Source organism: Cygnus olor, chromosome 1 (assembly GCF_009769625.2).
Source record: "Cygnus olor isolate bCygOlo1 chromosome 1, bCygOlo1.pri.v2, whole genome shotgun sequence".
In the NCBI taxonomy this organism is placed as follows: Eukaryota; Metazoa; Chordata; class Aves; order Anseriformes; family Anatidae; genus Cygnus; species Cygnus olor.
Window position 1 is genome coordinate 154,416,622 of NC_049169.1, and position 22,974 is coordinate 154,439,595.

Sequence of the window (22,974 nt, forward strand, 5' to 3'; positions counted from 1 at the left end):
ACCTGATACTAATTATAAAAGGTATGATATGATGTTTCATAAGCTAGTTTTATTGTGAGGAAAAAATCTTTGTGTTTAATTATATGGATAGCTGTATTTTCGAGGTAATTTGGGGGGGGATTTGTTCTTTCTTAAAACTCAGTTGTGGGTTTGTTTGTTTGTTTTGCATTGCTTTAAATTTTCCTGTGGGAATTCAGACATTCCCAAAGTAGGAAATTTCCTGTATCTTCAAGACATTTAGATCTGTTATTTAATGGACTTCTCATCTCTCTCATTACAGTATTTCAGAAGTTGAAAGATAGAATAGTCAAATACTGATATCAGCTAAAATTAAAAATGCCTCAGAGTATAGTCTGTGATTTAAGCTTGTGGAGGATATTTCTCAGCCCCATTTTTACAGAACATAAAGGGACTTGAGTTTTCTGGAACATTATTTGATAGACTAACTCTTACAAAGGTTATAAGGTCTCAATCTTTTAATATTTTCCATTACTATTTTCACATGTACACAACTTTGAATGGGCTTAATTAGAAACAAAACTCAATGGCAGCTGTGGAGTTATTTTAATCAAAGGGATGTGAGTTTAAGTTGAAGTGCAATCAAAGTATTCTGGTTAAGTATAATTGTTGAAATATTAGATTGCAGCTGATGAACCTCCACCAGAAGGCTGCAATGCATTTGTGGTTATCCATGAGAAGCACACCTGTAAGACTAATGAAATAAAAAAGCTTCTGAAGAAGGCTACTAAGAGGTAAATTCAGTGATCTGTTTTAAGAGGAAAAATAGTTTACTAAAGAGGAAAATGTTTTATAGCACATATAGTATTTTGGAATTTTCCATTCTACATACTTGATGTTAACAAGCCCATAAATCCCAGTTTACTGCATATTTAAAGACATACCCATTTAAAGTATACATTATTTTAAAACAGTTACTTTTGGTTTTGAAATATTTTAAACACTTACAGGCATTCATCAATTATGAATCAAATTAGTCTTTTAAAACAAAAACATAGAGCTTTGCTCCTCTAACCCCATGGATGATTTTGTATTTCTTCCCTTTTTCTGGTATGGAATAGTGAAGTTTACAGTGTACTTTCTATACAAGCTTACCATTTTATGCATCAGAGTCAGTACTTCTACTGACAGACCTTTCTATATTGTCAATGCCAATGCATTTGAGGGTTTCTGGAATGTAGGAGTGGAAGAAAAGTCTACCACAGATGGCATAACTTTCCTTACCTTGTGTTAGACTTTGAATCTATCAAGACTTTCAGCAGGTTTTGTCCTGTGGAAACTACCGTCTGTCTAGAATGAGTTTGGGCTATGAAATAAAATACGTAGAACCTATCAAAATAGCAAACAATAACAAAAATAATGAAAGCAAAATATTTAACCTTTATAAAAACAGAATTAATTTATATTTTTTCAAAACCTTTATGTAGGGCTTGTTTTTGTGTTTTGTGTTTTTTGTTTGTTTGTTTGTTTTTTCATCCTGCAATGGTCAAGGTTATCATGATATACATTAGTGTTCATGCCCTCAGCCACTTCATGGAGATATGTAGAAAGACTACTACGAAAAGATGATTTAGTAGGTCATAACACTTGGATTTTTCTTTCTATCAAATACAAACTGGGGGGAAAGAATGAAATTTGTCTTTTTGGTGCTGGTTGCCTCTAAAAACAGGCTTATGTTCTACGTGTGTGATTTATGGTATTGTCTAAGTCATTGATATAATTAAACCTACTGAATCATTGTCGTTTACTTAGTCAATAACCAAGGTTTTTGCATAAAGATTTTACAGTCTTATCTGCAGTGTCCCATTTTTAACTGTTATGTTCTGCATAACAAACGTCTCTTATTTTCTTACATAAATTATTTGTATTATATTTGGGCTTTTAAAATGATTTGAATTCTTCTGGTGATCTATTAAGGCATTATGAGACCTTAGCATTTTACCACAATGCCTGAATATACTGTTCTTCTGAAAGAGTATACTTGTCTTTTAAAGTAGATTTGGCACATTCTTCTTTCTGGAGATATCTTTCTCAAACTTACACGATTCTGGAAAATCAGGATACTAAACAAAAGAATCATAAAGTATTCAGAATTAAAAGTGTTAGACTGATACGAACCATTAAATTAATTTTAAAAACTCACAGGAAAACTGAAGTTTTTTTGTATTAAATTGTTTTTCTGTTTTGGGTAGTTTTTTGTGTGTACAAGTCACATTACAACCTTCAGCAGTGGCAACAAAATCTTGTTAAACTTCCTCTCCTTATACCCAGCCCAAAAATAGATGAGTCATTCAAATATTTAGAGTTCCTGGAGCTAGACTTTAAGAAAAATATGTTCCCCTCCAAGTAATTGTTTCCATATTGCTTACAATACGGAAACAATATACTCCAGATAGCATATGCTCAGTCACTTGTGCTGGAGACTTATAGCCTAAGTGATACAGGTAGGGCTGTGCTCTTTCTCTGCCTTTTCTGTATGGTGTACATCATGGTATATGGAACAATCTCACTGTTGGTTCCTCTCAATCAGTCATTCTTTTTCTTGTGGCTTTTATGGAAAGTGATCTTTTTGTTTTATTAATGTATGCTCCTTCCTTTTTTATTTCAAACTGTTTTCCTTTGTGTTTCATTTTATTTTGGGGGGGTTTGTCTGTCGTGAATCTTCCAGTTAAGCCAGGCTTAAGCTAGGCTTTCAGTTGTGTCATTAAGTTCTCACTATTGAATGGGAACGCTAAGAAATATTCTATTTTTAGGGATCATAGTTTCAAATCGCAGTGGAAGAGAAAGAAGAGTGTGCAGCATTATTTTGTGCAGATCCATCAGCTCAGCCTGAGATCCATGAAGTCTCAGGCACTTTGGACTCAGGAGAGCGCAAATGGATAAGGTCTGCATGTCAAGATCAAATTTTGCTTCAGGCATTCCTTTATGCAGCAGCTACCGTGATTTGGTCTGTTTCAGTTACGTGGCAATGGACTGCATGGCTCCAATAGGAAGTGGTTTGTGTGGAGTTGTAATGGGCTGCTCTAGGGCTGTGGACCTTTGAAAGGAAGATCTTGAGTGCTAAAATGGTTGGGATTGCATATCTTGAAAACAACACTTGAATTTCTAGGGCTTTTGCTGCCAAGAGCTGGCACACCTGACGAGAGTCACGCATACTGTTTTGGAACTACCTAGGCAAGCACATAGTCGCCTTCACTACCCTAGTAACTGGTTAATGAGTGCTGGACTCCACATCCATGTATTGTTTTATCAGTTTTATCTGCTTAACTGCTTCTCCTTCCCTTTCAGGTAGCCTTCTCATGAGAATCACTCATGTCAATAAATGTATGAGTTTTGAGCAGTAAGAGAATCGATTCTTCCTCACTGCTGTTCAGTGTCAAAGCCAAACAGAAAACGGAGGCTTACCTTGCATTAGCAAGGGCTGAATGCTTTAATTCTGAATTTCCAGGTCACTATGGTAGCCCAATGCTGTGTTATTTCACTGCAGCACTTAAGTTTTTAGTGAAGCTTGGTCATTATCATGTGAAATGCTTTCTTTGAGACTGTCAGTGTTCAGGAAAGTCACGACAGCAGCTGGTACTTTTTGAGATCACGATTCATTCTCCTAGGTGACTGGTTAAGAAAAGAGGAGCTCCCTTGATTTAGGTTTACAGCGCCCTATGAATGACTGGCAGTTGTCTCTCTGGGTATGAGAAGTTTCAGAAGTCACATCCCGTATGTAAACTTTCAGTGGGGCAAATCTGGATCTGCTCTTGAACTTATCGAAGAATTGTAGGTGTCATCTGTTTCAGGAATCTGAAACGTTGCCTGTCCTGTCCTGTGATGAGCATGAGAAAGCTTACCTGATATTTTTGCAACACATGGCTGCATGCACCCAAGTTAATTCTCAAGCCAGGCCTCTCCTTTTGTCTCTGCCTTGCAAATGTGGTCTCTGGTTGCATACCTACCAAGCTTACATAGGATGTTGATGTTAAGGCTCTGAGCAAGCTGATACAAATTGTCCCCAATTTGAGTGAGAGATTGAAGCAGATGATCTCCAAAGATCCCTTCCAGTGTAAATTATTCTGTGATTTTACATAGAAGATATTCCTTAGCTTTGCATCACAGAGGCTGTGGCATGTGGAGTTGTGCTCACAACTTTGCAGTATGTTTTTTGAATGAGTGTGCAGCTACAGTGCACACATTTGTGCAGGGTATGTTGGGTTAGAGTTTCTCAGCTTGCCTTGCAGAGGTCTGGAGAGAGTTTATTGATTCTTCCAGTGTGACTATACAAAGGCAACTTTAAAAAATAAATGTACTTATCAATAATTAGCATCTTGAGAATACCGCTCAGTTGTATTTACTTGTTTGTTACTTTTCCATCTTTTCCATTATTTGTTCAACAGATGTTTGCAGTCATCTAAGAATTCATTTATTGCAGGTATAGAAAGCCTAACTGCAGTCATGGCCTTGAATGAGGAGGGTAGGTGCAATCAAAATTTGCAAAATTAGCTAAATTAAAAGAGCTTGATGCTGTAAGTGAAGCATAACCCCACTTAGTTTCCATATGTGTTAGCAGCTTTCTCAAACTTCACTGAATATCCCTCTACTGTGTTGTTACTCACGGATTGCTGTGTACCTCTCTAACAGATACAGTGTCATTTTATTTGAAAGGTTCTAGCTGTAATTGATTGTTGCTCAAAATGTCTCTGCTTTTTATTTCGCTGATGTTTCAATTTGATATAACGCAGTGAAGTTATTTATAGTTGATGCTGATTTTTCAGTTTTTGAGACTTTAATTTGAAAATCGGTTTTGAATGTTCTTTTGTGGGTGACTCTGATTATTTTGTGATTATTTTTACATGGCTCCTATATCTCTAGCATATAAGCCTTTACTTGTTTTTCAATTTTGAAGTACAAAAAGTGCCACTGTTTTTATTTCACTTCTGTATATATTGTAACACATTTATTTGTTTTTGAAACCAGACCCAGGCCATATCTTTTCAAGGGAGATCATAAATTCCCAACTCTCAAAGAGGATGGCCCAGTGGTTGTTCTTTATGCAGAAATAGGTACAAAAGACTTTGTTAAATTCCACAAGATTTTATCTGAGAAGGCGCAAAAGGAGGAAATTGTTTACGTTCTCCGACATTATGTTCAGGTATGGAGTTCAAATTAACATTGATTCAATAAACTGTTAGTACTTTATTTTTCTTGACACAACACGCGTTATACATTTGTTTTTGAATTTGCCTAAATCACGTGTAATACACATACTAATTTTAAAACTTTCCAGATGAAGTGATTGACCTAATACAGACTTTGAAGCTGGGAAAGAAATAATAATATTATCCAATCTTTTTATCTAATCACTTTTCAGTTGTTGGGTTGGTTTTTTTTTGGTACATTGGATGAAGATCATGGGTGAACCTCTGTGCAGCAGACAGAACAGAAGTAACAAGAATTAGGAAAATGGGAGCTAGAATAGAAAACCAAGCAGAAAAAATGAAATAATTAATTACATGTAATTTTATGTAATCTAAGTGTAAACTCTGGTTCTTTGTAGTACAATAGCATAGGCTGTCAAGAGTCAACATGATTGGTCACTTTTGTGGCATTTGCATTCCAGTGTCAGTATTTTAAACATAACGTTACTGAATGTTTTCCCTAACTTACTGAAACATGACAGTACAAGACAAATACCAGTACATGGAGTTATATTGTCTCCTTGTTTTGATTCTCAGGTTTTTGTAATTCATATTCAAAGTACAGCTCTTAGATAGTGCAGCTAATACAAGAATAATCTGATGCAGTAAGAGGTTGCTGTGATTTATGTAGACCAGGCATTTCAGGGAAATGAGATTTTTAGTTTGCAGATTAACTTTCAGAGCTGTTTGCTTATGGAAATGAAATGGAGAATTTGAGGAAGCCAGTCGTAAATTCTAAGTTGTATAGGGCTGTAGTTTTTACTGAACTTTCAGTTCTCATTTTATGCGCTTTTTTTTCCAAACTAAGTACCTGTGGTCTCCATGCTCCTTGCTCCTCTCCCATGGAGACTGATTCTCCCTCCATTTTTTCATTAAATGCCAGAAGAGGGAGTATTGAGAGTAAAAGAGGTATAGCCTTTCTGCTGTCTTTTTTTTTTTTTTTTTTTGCTAGTACTACTGTCACTGCAGTGCTCTCTCTGTGTTGAGATTTGCTTAGAAAACCAATAGAGAAAACCCCAATTGTGCTGGGATTTTGAGTTGGGGACTGGAGGTGTCTCAATACAAAATGATTCTTGGAAACTGTAAACTAAAGCTGAAAGGTTCTCAAGATATTGTTGCTGCGCATGTGCAAATTGCATTTTGGGAAGGGAATTTTTCTGCATTTTGGGCAAATTAGGGCACTTTTTTACATATGAGTAATTACTCTGTTGAATGTCAGACTTCCACTCCAAAGTTAAAAACATTTGATCGTATTAATAAAATTGGCAACATGTTTTTAGCAGTGATACCTTAATGATAATTCTTAATCTTCCTTATAGAAAGTGATTGACCCTTTCAACAAAACTTTTTGAAGGTATCAGCCTGATGCATAAATAATTTCCTTCTAACATTCTAAAGTCTGGCAAATTTACAAGGCTATAGGAATTGTTTAAAATATGAATTGTAAGGCGTCAATAATTGTACAGGGTGCTACCAGCTCTGCTTGTTCTAATCCTTCTAATATTACGTGAAGGAATTACTATTTTGACAGCCTTTCTGTATTCTGCAGGAGATAAAAGAAGTTCTTACTTTCTGTTACACACCTCCTCAGTGGGTTGACAATATGCCTTGCATGACTTTTATTTTGTTTGATGTAGTATTTCATGCTTTGAATCATGAATTGAAAGATCAAGTTACTATTGTCATAACATGTTAAAGTTGCAGTACTACATATTGTAAATCTTAAGATAAAGTTTTTAAAGTTTTGTTTTTGTTCTGTTAAAATAATATTGTCCACCAGAAACCAAGTTCCAGAAAAATGTATTTATCTGGATATGGTGTGGAACTTGCAATAAAGAGCACAGAATACAAAGCAGTAGATGACACACAGGTTAAAGGTATGTTGTTTTTTACATTTATGGTATCTTATTGGAGATACTATTAAAATACATAAATATCTTTAACTATAAAGTCAGTAATATTTTGAAAGTTGTACTTTATTTTTGCACAAGGAATTTTTGGTCATTAAGAACTAGAATATTAAAATACATGGGATCATTTGTAAACAACTGTGCTTAGAATATAGTTCATTACTTAACTTGTAATTATTGTTATCTGTGGCTGTACTTCAAAACGTAAACCATTCTTCTTCCTTTCAATAAGTATAAGATTGCTTAACCTTTGTTCTTCAATTATTTTGTATTTGGTGGCATCTCTAATGTGGTAATTTTCACAGTAACTACACATTAGTGTTTTATGGTTTCTTTTTTTCCTGAATTTGTTTCTAATTTTTCTAATTTTAAAAGTAAGTTTACATTCTTCTATAGGATCATAGAATTTGGTACCGGTATATGTACTTATGTGTTGAAATGAGACATACACCACAGAAAATAGAAGCTGTAGCATTCTGACACAGAGAAATTACTTTGTGTGGAGATCTGCAAGATTTAAAGAAACTTATCTATGTTTTGGCAAGACTATGGTTTAATAGCCTTGGAGCCACTTCAAAAATCGATTGATTTTTTTTAAGGAAATAAATCTCTCACTTGCATCAAATGCTAGTTGGAGGTTCAAGCACTTTAAAGGCATCATGTTTTTCAAGCATAAATCTGGTATTAGTTGGCTGATAAGAGTTTCTTACTTAATCAAGCTGAGAAATGACTATTTTGGAAAGTAAACTATTTAACCATAGCAATTTATATTGAAATTGTAAACATTAGATGAATTAAATTTTTAAAATAATTCCAGTGTTGATAAGTTCTGTAAAGTGATTCATTCTGATGCCAAAACATGAATGCAAAGATATAAATCTAATTGAAATTACATCTGGGAATGACGACTTTCAGATTGCTTGTTTCTGTTAACAGTTTTATAATTCATAGGAATTATACAGCAGGATACTTCAGTAACTTTCTTGTTGTATATTGCTTATATGTGCTGCATGTTCAGGAACAAATGACACACAGAAAGAGGAAGATGACGATGATGAGGAAAGTGATGTCCAAGGATTTCTCTTTGGCAAGTTAAAGTGAGTTGACATAAGATATAATGAAACTTTTGCATTTTTTTCTGGAACCTGAACCAAAATTAAAAAGTCTTTTATAGAAGAAGTGAGATTTAATTTGCAAATGACTATGTTTGCTATGGTTGACAATTCTGATTAATTCTTTTTTGTACGTCTTGTGAGTGTAAAGATGCAACTCTTGTTTATTCATTGCATTTCAATTATTGCTTTTTGATTTCTAATTCTCTTAGAATTTATAAAGTAAATTTTTTTTAAGTAAAAAATTCCCTCTGAGCAACAGTCACAAAAACTTAGATACAAACATGTCAACATCGTGTCCTACGGGAAACAGTTGCTGCTACTTCTGTTTTCAGATTATTACAATCAAAACAAGTTGCAACCAGTGTGTTGTAGCCACATAAGGTGTTTTCAAGATGGATAGTTATTCATTTCTTGGGTTTAAGGAGCAATATTTTGAGGAAGATATGATTATTGTTAGTGTCTTCTTAGTTTGTCATTTCTAGGACTGTGTTACAAGTAAGTAGAAAGGGAATTTTCTGTCTTTGCTTCTCTTTTCACTTGAGTATTCTTTCTTTGAGGAACCTGGACTGTATTTTAATCCCAGAAGAACAGTCTTGATATGTGATTTTTTTTCCCTTTTCCGATAAAGGGCAATATCCCTTTGATGACAGAAATCATCCAACAGCTTAAAATTGAGGGGTGGGAGGGGAAGGAATTCCTTGTGAAAATTCCTAATATCTACAATGAAATATGGAATGTTATGGAAATTAGTCTTAATGTTCTAAATGTCTGTTTTTAGCTGCTTTTTGCTTCTTGTTCTATACTTCTTGTAGAAGAGTCTTTAAAAGTTTAATGGAGATGGTTTGCTATTGGAGGGTGTCTTGTCTTGTCTTTGAGGGGAAACAAATCTTTCCCCTCAAAACTTCTTTGCCCAATTATCTTTTGGAAAAAGATATCCAAGGTTTTGGGCACTGTGCTCTTCTTCAAGCCTGACTAGTGATTGGTGTGCTCAGTAGCTTGATTTTGTCAGTGATGTTAATTTATAAAAGACATTCTTTAACCAGGCATTCTCATTCCATACAAACAGTAGCTTGCTTATATATTTCATGGGTAATACAACAAGCCCTGTTATTTTACAGTTAGAGTTCATCTATAGTATAGTTAATATTTAATTAAGCATGCAATATGCTATAGTAAACTAACTGTACAGCTTATAACAACTTTTAGTTTACTGCTGTTTACAGCTGCATTGTGTCAATATTATTTAGACTTCGAGTTCATTTATTCCATCAAGATATTTGTGACAGGGTTTCAGATGGATCACTACAAACCAATTGAACTCCTCCTTGTAATTAATAGGTTTTTAGTCCTCACAAATCACCCTTTCTTATCCCAAATCGTCATTTGTGTTTTGAGAATGAATTAAAATTTTAATTCTTGCTTGATAACATAACGATACAGTGTTACAGCTGTGTGTAATACAGTAGATAAAAGCAGACATTTCTGGATGTCATTAATTTGTCTTCATTTTAAAAATGTTTTGGTATAGACGGATGCATCCTGATCTGAAAAATAATCTGAAAGAGTTTAAAAAACATCTAATTGAAACTACTAACAACATGGAACCGCTGAAGGTTTGGGAGTTACAAGGTATGTGTTGCATTTTTCTGAATTAGCATGGTGCTCTCAGTTTTCCTTTGATGTATCAGCATTAAAATAAAAGCTGTTTTAAAAAGAGACATATAGTTTCATAAAAACAATATTATATCAAGTATTTAAAGAGAACATGTTCGTATCTTCTCCTAGTATTATATGAGAGAAATTGAAGGAACATTGAAGTCATTTCATATGATAGAGAATCATAACTAGCTTTACGGATTTTAAAGACAGAAATTAAATTGCACCGTTTTCTGCCTGATGTGTTATCTAAGATATTAAATTTAGTTTCAGGTTTTTATGTGAGGGGTCAGGAAAAAAAATAACATTTTGACATGACCATTGACGAAATACCAGTTAAGACATTTTGCTTTCTTTCATTTATAAATTCCAATTTTTATCATTGTGATGGAGTTGACACACATACATTTTTAACATAACGTCAGATAAAAGAACATGCTTTAAAAAACTTTATGTAGAAAAGGAGAGCAATACAGAAATGATGATTTCTGAGCAGTTCCTCTGCTGATGACCTACAAGAGGACGTTTTGTAGCTTGAAGAGAATTATAAATCACTGTGAAATGGTGATTTTTGACCTGTTATTTCTCAGAATGCACCATGCATTACGATTACGAGGTGGTGTCATTGTAGCACATAAACTATTTCTACCAGACCTCTCCCATGTCAGGTATGAAAGAAGAAGGCAAAGCTTAGAGATTTTTTTTAATTTAAAGTATGCAAATACTTTTAAAAACGAGAATGTAGCGCTCATTTTTGTCATTGTTATTTTATATGTTAATGTAATTGCTCCTAAAAGACATCTTAGTATGCCAATGGAAACAATATGTTGATAATATTTCATCTTTCTGAATACATTTACATTTAAAACAAATCAGAAAAGGAAGATTTAGGAAGAAATTTTGTAGTGTGAAGCTGTGTCTTCCATGAGTGCTTCTTTTTTTTTTTTTTTTTTCTGTGCTGTTTCCCATGTTTCTGCTGTCCTGGGTGGAATGTATGTCTTCAGCTATGGGTAGCTGTTGGATTCCCTAAGGCAACCGGCCTCTTCCAGGTGGATAGGGCTGTCCTGTAGGTCTCTGTGCAGATGTTCTGCAATGCCTCAAATGGTGAGAGGAAAGTTTGCCAAGATGCTTATTCTAAAGTCCCTAAAATGTCATGACACTTAAGTTTCAGCAACTACGTTTTACCTGTTCTTCACTGTTAGACAACAACCGGATCAAAAATGATTTGCCTTCATACTAGTGAAGGAGGCTGAGCAATCATCTGTTCTCCAGTTTCTTTTCAGGAAGATTCTGTTATGGAGCTCGTTAGCCTTATGCAGTCTGAAACTGGCTATTTAAGCTAATTTTTAGTTTGCTTGCAGTCTTATACAAAGAACTCCCCTTCAGTTATAGGGTTTATCTTGGTTCAAAATAATAATAATAATAGTAATAATAATAGTAACAATAATAATAACAATAATAAAATGCATTTCAGAGAAATCTACTGTGCAAATAAAAAGAAAATTCGCTTTTTGTCTAGTTAAAAAGTTCGACACGATCAAATACTATTCTATTGATGTTCAAGCAGAAACAGCAGTGAAGCTTTGATCCCTTTACTGCCTACCTTCAAAAGCCAGTATAAGATCTGTATTTAGTGGTGGTCTTTTCTGTGGTATCAGGGCTATATAAATAGAAATTAAATTGGCTCTGCACCCCAAGCAACCAGTTCATACAGGTGTTGAAAGCAGTCAAGCATTGGGATGCTGTTTGTTCGATGCCAGAAGAACTGGCACTGACAGTACTTTCTGTACTGACAGCACATGAGTATATTCAGGGCCTTTTCAGATAGAATCATAGAATCCTTCAGGTTGGAAAAGACCTCTTAAGATCATCTAGTCCAAACTTTAACCTAGTACTGACAAGTCCACCTTTAAACCATGCTACTAAGTTCTACATCTACACCCTTCTCAAAGACCTTCAGCCCCCTCTTTGTATGGTGCAGTTGTTTTGATACTTTTAATCCTGACATGACTACTTTCTATTGTTCATTCTGCATGACTAATTATACAGGCTGAGTTAGTAGCTCAGCTACTCTAATTTCCTTTAGCCAGCCTCCAAGTAAAAATCTAGCCAAATTTAACTAAAACTCCTTCAGCTACAGGGGCATACTTCTATTAATAAAGTGACCCTAAACACCATTCAAGAATCCAATTTAAGAGCTGTATGTTTTAGATAAGTAATTAGATTTACTGTTCGTAATGAAAAATGATGTGCAGAGTATCAATTTGGTATTCTCTTTAATAACTCATTCTTTTACCTGTGTGAATAGCCTCTCACTCTCTAGTGCTTCATTAGCTTTCAAAGCATACTTTGAGGTCTGCTTTAAGCTCAGGATCTTCTTTTCGCAAGGTGCCCTACACTGCTGTCTCGGCTGTGTCGAGTACCACAACAGGAAGGTCTGCAAGTGCACATCCCAGACCAGAGATAACCAGGAAGGTACAAAGACATACCCACTTTCCTCAGTGGGATTTGAAGATTTGTACTCTAAGCTGTTCAGCGTTAGATGGAAATTGTTAGTAATTTTTGAAGGATTATGCAATGGTCTTTTAAGTACAAGTCTTAAGTGCACAGCAGGTGAGGCATCATTATCTGTAGTAACAGTAGTAACTAGGTATTGCCTCACCTGATCACAGCTTGTGTGGCTCTTGAAAGAGATCTGAAATGTGCTTTTTGAAAACAGTGATATCACTATTGGAAGTGTTGTTTTAAGTATTAAGAAATTTCTAGTTAACAATCCACCTCTCAAACTCGCTTTTCTTTTATTTTTTTCTAGACAAGATGTATCTTGTATCAGGCTAACTTGAAATGCATGCTGTCCCCTTTTTTCAGGCCGTTTTTTAATTCCTGCCTGCTTCAAAAAGATGGTGCAGAGTTCTATAAGGCAGAAGCCTCTATGACTTTGTGCCTAGCTCTTTTTACTATATGTGGCATCAGCTTTCCTCAAACTGAGTTGTCTGAGGCTTTCAGTTTCTGTTCAGGTGCCTTAACTAACAAGTAATGGGAAAAAGCATAATTACTCTGAGGCTGTTAGTCACACTATATCCAAAGTAGATGGAAGCACTTAGTATATTATTTCCCTTACCTATCAGTGCCAAAATTGTTTTTTTCCCAGTCTCACATGCCAGGAAGTGTCACACCCAAGTTAGGTACATGAATTATAAAACATCCTTATATATGCAAATGTGCTTCGTTCTAAGAAAGAGAGTAGAGGAAAAAAGGATATCCCTTTAAAAATTGCACTAGATACTTATGAGAACTGAAATTTGACAGTCTTTGTTTCAGGAGTCTCAGTATTATGTTCCTGAGAAAATGTTGCAAACTCTTGATGTTTGTACGTCTTACTTGCTCAATACAGCCTTCTTAGATTTATCATATCTGCACCCAGAAAATCCTGTGAAGTCCTGGAACTGGAAAGGTCTTTTTCTTGGCTGCAGTTACAGGCTTCTGTGGGTTGGTCTGTGTCTAGGTTTCAACATCATACACTTTCGGTATTAGTACAATAGCATGTGATGAATTGTCTATTTTTTTTCCATGTGTTTTCATAAAGCTTAGAAATTACGTGTGCAATATGCTCAAGATAGCCAAGCAAAAGTTGTATGAGAAGCCCTGATTTTAGTATTTCCAACTTCTCAAGGGCCTTTCTTTTCAACCTTAATAATGTTACTTCATAATCTTTTATAATGTCTAATTGAAGCATACAAAAAATTATAATGTGTGTGTATGGAAAGGTTTTCTGGTTCTAGGCACTATTGATATTTCCAGATTTTTTTTTCAGATCTTAGTTTTCAAGCAGCTGCTCAAATTATGTCTACCCCTGCTTATGATGCCTTAAAGGTGATGAAAGACATAGCTCAGAACTTCCCAATAAGAGCCAGGTATGATATTTAAGCTTGTTTTTCAAATACTGTGTTTATGTTTGTGTTTGAATTTAATGACAATAATACAGATTTACAGCCAAATCCTGCAGTCAGATATTCATGTTTTACAGCTCACTAGATGGATTCCAGACAATTTAATTGAGTAGATAATAACTCCTGGGAGAGCTCATGATTGGTCTCTTAAATGTTTCCCATCTGATGCATGAGATGCCATGAAGGCATCCTAATCCTTTAGGCACTTGTTATTGAAGACCTAGTCCTCTGGGCTTTTTCTGGAATTATATTTTCCCAGGTGCAAAGTTCTGTTGAATTAATAGCAAATCTACTTTCAGTCGAAAGAGGCAAAATTCTGTTAATTTCATAGGGGATCTACACACACTAGTTCAAAGTACAACACTGCTGATAAGATACAACCCTGGCTACTGTATGTTAGAGTTCTTACTGGGGAAGATCTGTCTCCCATAACAGATTAGTTAAAAAAATATCAAGGTAAATGCTAAGTAAATTAATAACATTACCCTTTGTACTAATATTAAAGATTGCCCTTCCTGTAAGCCAATTGTACTGCAATTGAGAAATGTTTTCCTTTACATTTAATAAGTTCTTCACGTAATCCTATCAGCAGTATTTACTTGAATTACTGAATTAAATATGATGCTAAATATGGTTCTTAACTCAGTGTGCTTTCATATTTTACAACTCTTGTTTAATTATCGTATGTTTCATTATCATCTCTGATTATCTGTTAGTGAAAATCAACACTGTAATGGAAAAACTGCATTTTGTTTCAAGAAAGAAAAAAAGTTTTAAAATGCCTGAAACATAATTATTATGAAATGGTAAGGTACAAGTTTACACTTATATTAGCAATCAGAAAATGCAGCTTTTTATTACAAAATAGAGGAAATGTACATAATGTTGAACTGCAAGGCCAGTTCTGTTCTTTAAAGGACAGGAAGAAAAGTCATTTCGAAGTATTCCAGGTGAGATTTAAGTCACTGATTTCAAAAGTCATTAAGTTGTTACATCCTACTCCAATTCCTGACATGTATTTGTGGCACTAGAGCAGAATTTACCTATTCTTCAAATATTTTATTTTTATTTTTCTGGGTAAAAGTATAGGAAGACTTTAAAACTACTAAAAGGGGAGTTGTAGTTCCTGCTCTGTATAATTTCTTCTGTTATCTTTAACATGAGAGATTACAAATATTTAAATAATTTTAAAAGTTAGTAGGCCTGCATTCACAAAAAATTTAAATCAAATGGGCATTGTCTTAAAATGGTATGCAAAATGTATTTCCTCAGTAATCTAATCACACTTAACCTGTAGAATCAAAAATACTAGTTAAAAAATAAAAATAAAAAAGGAGATGAAAAGGTACTGCTTAATCACCTTAGATAGATAACTGAGTATTATAATAGTACTGTTTTAGAACTGTTTACATTTAGATATGAAAACAACCATTTTTTCATTATGCAAATTTTGGTTTGAAAATGCTGTATAAAATCTAGAACTATAGTTAGGAAAATAAAAATTTAATATTATATCTTCCTTAAGAATTGAAGGATTCTTTAGACCATAACAAATTAATACAGCATTCCTCTGGGAGTTTCTTTCACTTCATAGTTTATTACCTACATTTTTGTGTCATAGTATTTTCATTTGAAAAGGTTAGTCTGAGGGGGATTTTACAAAATATCATCAGATGTAGACACTGTAACAACTAATATATTTCATGTTGACATTTTGATAATATTTTATAAGATATTTTTCAGTTTTGATTTGTTATAAATGGTTGTCATGAATATATGCTATGTAAGAATGCAGTAGTAAAAATTACAATACTCTTCAGTTTTTTGCTATTCATTCATAATTCATGAGTGTTAACATTATGAACATGTGCAAGGTTTCCTTTTTTTCCCTGATATGCAGTACTGTATAGCTATGTGTTCTTCCACACAAGAATAAAGATGCATATATTATCTGATAGAAAATATTTCAATCTTAGAGTCATGCAAAAACATTCCTATGACATGTAGAATGATCATTAGAATCCATTTACTTTCAGGTGGTAAAACATTTCTGGATGGTAAGTCCTTATCAGTGACTATTTGAAAAACAATGCATAAAACTTTGTGAAGATCTGAACAGATGACTGAACTCAAAGCAAACACGTCTTTCACAAGTACTTCTACTTGCTACCTCAAGTTCATAGGGTGTTCTTCTTGATGACTGACCAAGACAGAGTAACTTTGGTGGGAAAGGTTCTCTGGAAGCCATCTGGTCCAACCCCTGCTCAGTCAGGGCCTCCCAGAGCAGGTTGCCCAGGGCCATGTCCAGACAGCTTTTGAAGATCTCCAAGGAAATCTCCACCACCTCTCAGGATAACATGTGCCAGTGCTCCATCACCCGCACAGCACAGAAGTGCTGCCTGATGTCTAGCGGGAGCCTCCTGTGTTCCAGCTTGTGCCCATTGCCTCTTGATATGATATTGTCCCTTACACTTACCACACTTTCTCCCTAAAATCTTGCAAGAATCCTGCAACGTGAACTGTCATATAAAGACAAGGAGCTGGTTAATGTTTTTTAAATATATTGTTTTTTTTGATATAAAAAATAATTAGCAGTAAAGTTTACCTTTCGCTGGCCGGTATTTTACTTCCTTGCTAATGTTAGGCCAGCTTTGTCTTGTCCTTTCTGCTTTTTATTATTTTCACATTCATCTTTTATGTTTTTCCTTTTTATCTTCGTAGTTTTTATCATCGGTTTATGCAGATGAAGCACTGATTCTGAGAGTTGCAGACCCTACTAAAAATGATGTTGACTTTAGCAAAATAAAAATTATAAGCAAGTCATTAAGCTCATCCTCCAGTGATTACTGATAATAATATATCTGATCTATTTTGTAGGGCTGTCTTTGAGATCACGGTTTGAGTTTCAGCTTGCGAATTTTGAGCTCAGGAAAATATACCAAGTATGGGCTTGTTTAAATACAGCTCCTTCTTGACCCTCTGTTGCCATTTCATTGCATGCTCTGAAAGCATGCAGTGCTTCACAGTGACAAAAATAACCTGCCATAATATGTACAGGGGGTGGATGGAAAAAGGTATTTACATTGAGAAGGATAAGCTGTGATGAGTTTTGTAATATTTATAGACAAAGCTTGGAGATCATGTTGTTTGCACTTAACAACAAGTCCCTTTGATAACCTGGAAAACCTGAATATTTGTTTAAAGTAAACAGATTTTGCATCTTATTTCTGACATACTGTGAAAACTATGTGGAGTTTATTAGCAAGGCCTATTCTAAGCCATTTTGTTTTTTTGGGGGAAGTGAATGTCTATGTTATTAAATAACTGTTTTACTACCATAATTTTTGAGGTTGAATTAGTAGATAATTCTTAGTTTGCTTAGTTAGCTTCCAGGTTTAAGATAACTTCAATTTTTTTTTGTCCCATATAGATTTGTTAAAACACGTACAATTATACTCATTTTTTCATTGGAGAAAAAATGTGGACAATAGAGTATTTATTTTGGCATTTATTGGGGGGATCAGATTTAGGTTAATACAGTTTGGGGTTTCATAAAGCATGGTGAAACTAATTTGCCTCTGGGTGTATTTTACCCAAGCCTAATAGTTACAAACTTTACATACAGTACGTTGTGGCAGGTGAAGGTAAAATAGACAAAATAGTCTTTTTACAATGTTCTTGAAAAGTAAAAAATGTTAAATCAATGGATTATCTCTGAAAAGGTAGAATGACTAAGGAAACTAACTTCAAAAGCATCAAATTGTGTCCTTGGCCACCTGTGCTGTAAGATTGAATAGCACAGAGTTATTAACATTAACTTAAAAGATACAATTACGGTGTTTATTTAGGCAATAGTTTAGATATTCAAACAACTTCCTTTTTTGTAATATATTTTCCAGAAAAGCAAGAGGAAAAATTGAGAGTTGTAAAAATATATATATAATAAAAATAAATGCTGGTAATATTACTTCAACAAAACTTAACATAAACTTGAAATTTAGGTTTACTAGAGTAGTAGAGAAGATACTTGTTTTGAAAATAAAACATTTATGACACTATGCATTACTCTCTGTCTTACTTATAGCATTTTCAATTACAGTGCATTAGATACTGTATTAAAATAATACGTTTCAAATTGTTTAATACAGTTTTAAAAATACAGTGGTTGAGTGATACCAATATTTCATTTTTACAGATCATTGACCAGAGTGCCAGTAGACAAGCAAATGCGAAATGAAATAGAAGAAAATCAGAAGGTTTGTTTTATTTCTTCCAGTACCCATTTCGGTTACTGTCATATTACTGTGTTTGGAGATTTGTATTAGTACAGCAGCTTTCACGTGGTTTCTTTCAGAGCAAAGTAGTTAATGGTTTTTGTTTGTTTGTTTTGTTTTGTTTTGTTTTACTTTCTGCTGTTCTTGGTACTTTTCTCTTTCCCTCTTTTTCCTTTACAGAATTAGGCAGGGACGAACAATTTTTCTGGAGTGTTGTGTTCAGTCTGACATTGTATGCTGTGAAAGCAAGATACCAGTTAATCTTTTATAGAGCTTGGTGTTGAATGTAGGCTTGCTGTTTATGTTATGGTCAGGACATGCTAGTTTTGAGCTTTCCATTTTACTAGAATCATGCATGCAACTCTTCTGCAAGGTATTTTGAACATTGCCTATGGTAGATTTATTTTCATCCTTGCTGCACTGCGTCTTTTGTGCTTAGTATCACATGAAGAGGCATTGCTCTTGTGTTTTTGACTGATCGCTTTAGCCAATGCTAAAGTGTCAGTTTGCACTGTAGAGATTTCCTGACAAATGTATTTTCTGTCTGAGTTCAGAGTTTGAATTTGTTGTTTCAACTTAAGTGTTAAATGTTAGTCACTGTGCTTTTAGGACTGGTCTCCTCAAATGGCAGTTCCAAGATCAGCATTGTTGTGTTTTTAAATGAATATTGTAAGACCTGTTTGTGTCTATATCACTAGACCATGTAAATGTTGCCTTTGACTTGAATAGTGCTTCCATAGCATTGTCCTTAATCTTTGTTTAGATTAATATTTATTACCCAGTTTTTAGTTGACATTGCTATTGGCTTGACGTGTTGCCAATCTCTGTGCTCAAGTAGCAGGACTTTCTACAAGTGGCTGTTTCCTGTCAAAGAGGAAGTGTAGTGAGCAACCCCTGTAGCTGGTTTTGAGAAAACTGAATTCTTGCACGTGTAGGTTAAGTTCTGAGTAGGCAGCATTCTCCTGATTTTCAGTCTGTGACTCATGCGTTTGTCAGAACATGTATTTTTGTATGGTGCTAAGACTGACCAGCCACTGTTGTGATGGGGTTTATTTCTTACTTAAGGAACTCTTGTATTTTTGCAACGTTTCTGTGTATAATTTTGCTTTGTATCCATTCAGGTCTTTTTGTTTGTCTTGATAAGACTAGTATCTCCAGGGGAATGCCTTTCTAGGTTCTTCCACCTTCCAAAACAGTGAAAATTAACCATGTCCCTGTTGTGCTGTGAAGCCCACTGATGCAGTCTTCTCGTAAGGAGCTTGTCACCTCCACTGCAGATAAAATTTCACATTAATGTGTTAGAACTCTCCACCATGCAAAGCTATTCCTGCACAAATAGTGACAGACTCAAGTGTTGCACAAACAGTTCTGTCAATAGATGATAGTGGTTTTGTCAGTAGATGATTGCACATGGGATTGGTGCATTGAGAATACAATTCACATATCCCAGCAGATCACCTTCCTGGGCCCTTCAGCTTTCTTGTGTGCTAGGTACATGTTTGATTCTTGGGTAAGATGATGCAGTTCAGTGATTTTGCAGAGATCTTTTAATGGGCTTAACAGTATGGAGACATCTTCCTTCTTGCTCTAGTGAGAAGTGCCATAGTTTTTCCATACAATATCTGCACCCTGCTTCATTGCTTTCTGTATACATCTGAGAAATGCATTTTCCTATATCTCACTGTTGTTAAGGTTGTAGTCAGGATAAAGCAAAACAGCTCCAATGATCATAGTTTCTCAAGAGTATATGAGTGTTAAAATCAGGTTCTTTCTTGTTGCTTGGTGAAGTCTTTAAAATGTCTTGTTTCAATTAAAGCTCTGTAAACACAAAAAAACAAAACCAACTTCTTAAGCAAAAACTACTGTACTCCAAAACACAGAAAAATGAAAAGTATATCAGGAATTAAAATGTCTATTATTACTAAATATAAGGACTAGGCAAAGTAACGAAGATTTGGATTGAAATGAAGATACCTGCATTTAGGCACATCCATCTAGGTATCTAAACTCCTCTTATAACAATGAAGATGTAGTCAATGTACATCAAAAACAATTTTTCTCTCTCAGTGGTGTTTTTTTGGGATGCAATTGAGCTGCCTAAACCTGATTTCTGAAGTCATCTGGGATGCCACGGGGTATCCATGATAGCCACACAGGCCTGGTGAACATGGCCATGTGGACATCCATTCCCTTCTGCCTGATTTGGACTTTCCAGTCCAGAAGCCTTATCCTGAGACCTTTCAGTGTCTCAAATGACATTGGGTATCTTTGTGGTTGGTCAGCTGAACCACTGACATGATTCCATAGACTGGATTGAATGCATTAACTATAACACGATCTTAGGCACCTAAATTTAAGTTTCATATACTACATCCTACAGGTCTTTAGACAGCTAAAAACCAAAATCTGTTGAATTAAAGTAGGGAAACTTCCTGAACACTGCTGCTAGAGCACAATAAATGGGCATGTGCATTCTTGAACTGCAGCGCATCCATCTAGCAGCAGGAGAGATATGATCTCATGCTGTGTGTAACTGAATGATTCCCTCTCAAGATAATGAAAGTTGAATAGGAAATGTAACGGGAGGAAATAAAGGTATTAAAAGTTGAAAGGCATCTGATGATTTAGATGTAATGAGTTGATATCCAACTAAAAAAGAGACAAAGAACTGCTATGGGTAAAACAAAAAAGAAAATCTCATTAAACACAACTCAAAACTTCCAGTGCAATAATTTGCTGACAGTTTAGCAACAAAATACTGTGTGAGTATTATTAGCATTAAATTCTAGTCTTGGGTGTCTAAATACTGCTTTCATCAATGTTGTTAAGGCAAACAGATGAACTTCCGAACAATCAAATGCCTGTTATCAAAGATGTGTAATGTGTCTCAGCTCTGAATCAGCCCAGTTCTTTTCCTACAGTACCAAATGATTTGGAAACATGTAGACTCCCATTGCAATACCTATTGGCTGATTCTTTTATCTTTGTTCTTGCATTTGTTTCAGTTAGCATTCATTTTTGTATGACCTATATCAGTCAGTTGCAATCTTATCAGTATCTCTGTTTATTTGAGTCTCTGGGCTTATAGGGATGACCAGTAAGCTTTCAGTCACGGTACGAGATCTCTTAGCCTAAATGGTGATTTCGGGGCTTCAGGGAGAGGGCCTGTTCTAACTGCCTGGCTTTTCTCACAAGATCTGAGTAAGGGCCCTGAAAGATGCTGGTAAGATTTTGTGAGGCTGGAATCCTGCTTATGTTTGCTGTTCACTCCTTGAGTCAAGTGGTATTAATGGGGAATTTTCTGCAGTCACAGCACTTTGTGGTACAACTGTGGTATTAAAATCATGGTCAGAGTTAGATTCGCTAACTACAGGAATATTTCAGGTCTGTCTAGGACTTTGCATCTCTGCCTGGTGCAGAGTGAAAGTGAGACTTTGGGAGGGTATTTAATTTTATGTGAAGCTAGGAAAAATGTGTCAGACGCCAGCTACTACTTCTCAGTCTTGTTTTAATGGTTGCATAAGCTTTACAGCTTTCAATATTTTCCTGATTTTTCTCTCATTTGTTCGGGGCAGTCTCATAAACGAAGTAATATACACAGCCTGAGTTGCTTGCTTAAAGTGTGCTTTTGTTGAAATTGCATTTTTTGTTCACTGTTTTGTTCAATAAGTGAGAGTTAAACGAGAAAAAAAAAATCTCAGCCTTTTTTTTTTTTTCCATGCATACTTACAACGCTTTCCAGTCCTCTGCTGGGAATTAAGACAGATCTGGAAATCTGACAGCTCCTCATGGTGTTAGTTGGAATAAACTGCTGTTGTTGCTCCTGTTACTTATCTTGCTACAGCCACTGTCGATAGTTTGAACAGTGTGGTGCCTCACTGCTCTCTGAGAAAAAATGATAAGGCAGTCCTTACTCACTAAATACTACCTTCATCTTGTGTTTGTTTGATTATTGTGTTTTTTCTCTTTGCAAAGCAAGGATATGCTGTCCCTTTCTGATCTATGGTCTTTTCAAGATCCCTTTGTTAAATGAGATTGTATGTTTCTAGTCTGTCTTTTCTACCTTCCCTGAAGAATTGCTACTGCACATTTTTGGAATTGTGCAAGATTTTTAGATGTTAAGAAGGCTAGTTTGAAGTGGAGGTGTGAAGAACGTGTCGGGCCTCCATTTACATTTTATTTGGACGTTAATGGATTTGCAGGAGGAATGTTCTGGGGGTAATTTTTCAAAAAAATATGAACCATAATTTGGTATTTGTGTGTATTTTCACTTTCTGTTGACAGACACTGAGAATGTGTCATCGTCTATACTTTGTACAGGTGGGAACACTGTAGGTTGGGCTACAGCGGGGGGGGCTTATACAACTGTTTTCATTGACAGTGTGTTAAACAACACCTGTAGAAGTATGCTTTCAATATTTTTACTAATAACATTGAGATAAAAGAAGAAATTATGCTGAAGAGATTTGATGTGTTTGTTTTCTAGGATTACGTACAGTTTTGTATATGTGTGTGTGTGTATGTTAGTGTTGACATATACCTAAATAAGTTAGCAATGCTTTTTATTTTTAAGCATCTTCATGAAACACTTGGAATCCAACCCGGAGAAGCACGTTTATTTCTAAATGGACTTCATATTGATCTAGATTTTCATGATCCATTTAGGTAAGAGGATATGTTTGGCTTGAAAATTACAGAATCACTAATAATACTGCAGTTGTGCTTATGGTGATAGATAATCAGATCTGTTGCATTTTGGGGGCCAGTAAGTATTCCAATAGAGAAAATATTGCTTTACAGTCTTTTTGCTTTGTATATGAAAATTGCAGAAGTAGTTGAAACCAGTATTTTTTTCTTGGAATATG

The 22,974-nt window shown here is 35.0% G+C and overlaps 1 protein-coding gene across 1 annotated transcript in view; it reads left to right on the top strand.

Moving 5' to 3' along the window:
* Positions 1-22,974, top strand: part of UGGT2 (UDP-glucose glycoprotein glucosyltransferase 2) — an 88,144-nt gene that overhangs the window by 10,165 nt on the left and 55,005 nt on the right. Inside the window, exons 4-11 of the mRNA XM_040538550.1 lie at positions 640-752; positions 4,984-5,158; positions 6,985-7,081; positions 8,133-8,211; positions 9,758-9,858; positions 13,700-13,799; positions 18,031-18,091; positions 22,683-22,774. Coding sequence (XP_040394484.1) covers positions 640-752; positions 4,984-5,158; positions 6,985-7,081; positions 8,133-8,211; positions 9,758-9,858; positions 13,700-13,799; positions 18,031-18,091; positions 22,683-22,774 — 818 coding nt within the window. The remainder of the gene's footprint in view (positions 1-639; positions 753-4,983; positions 5,159-6,984; positions 7,082-8,132; positions 8,212-9,757; positions 9,859-13,699; positions 13,800-18,030; positions 18,092-22,682; positions 22,775-22,974) is intronic.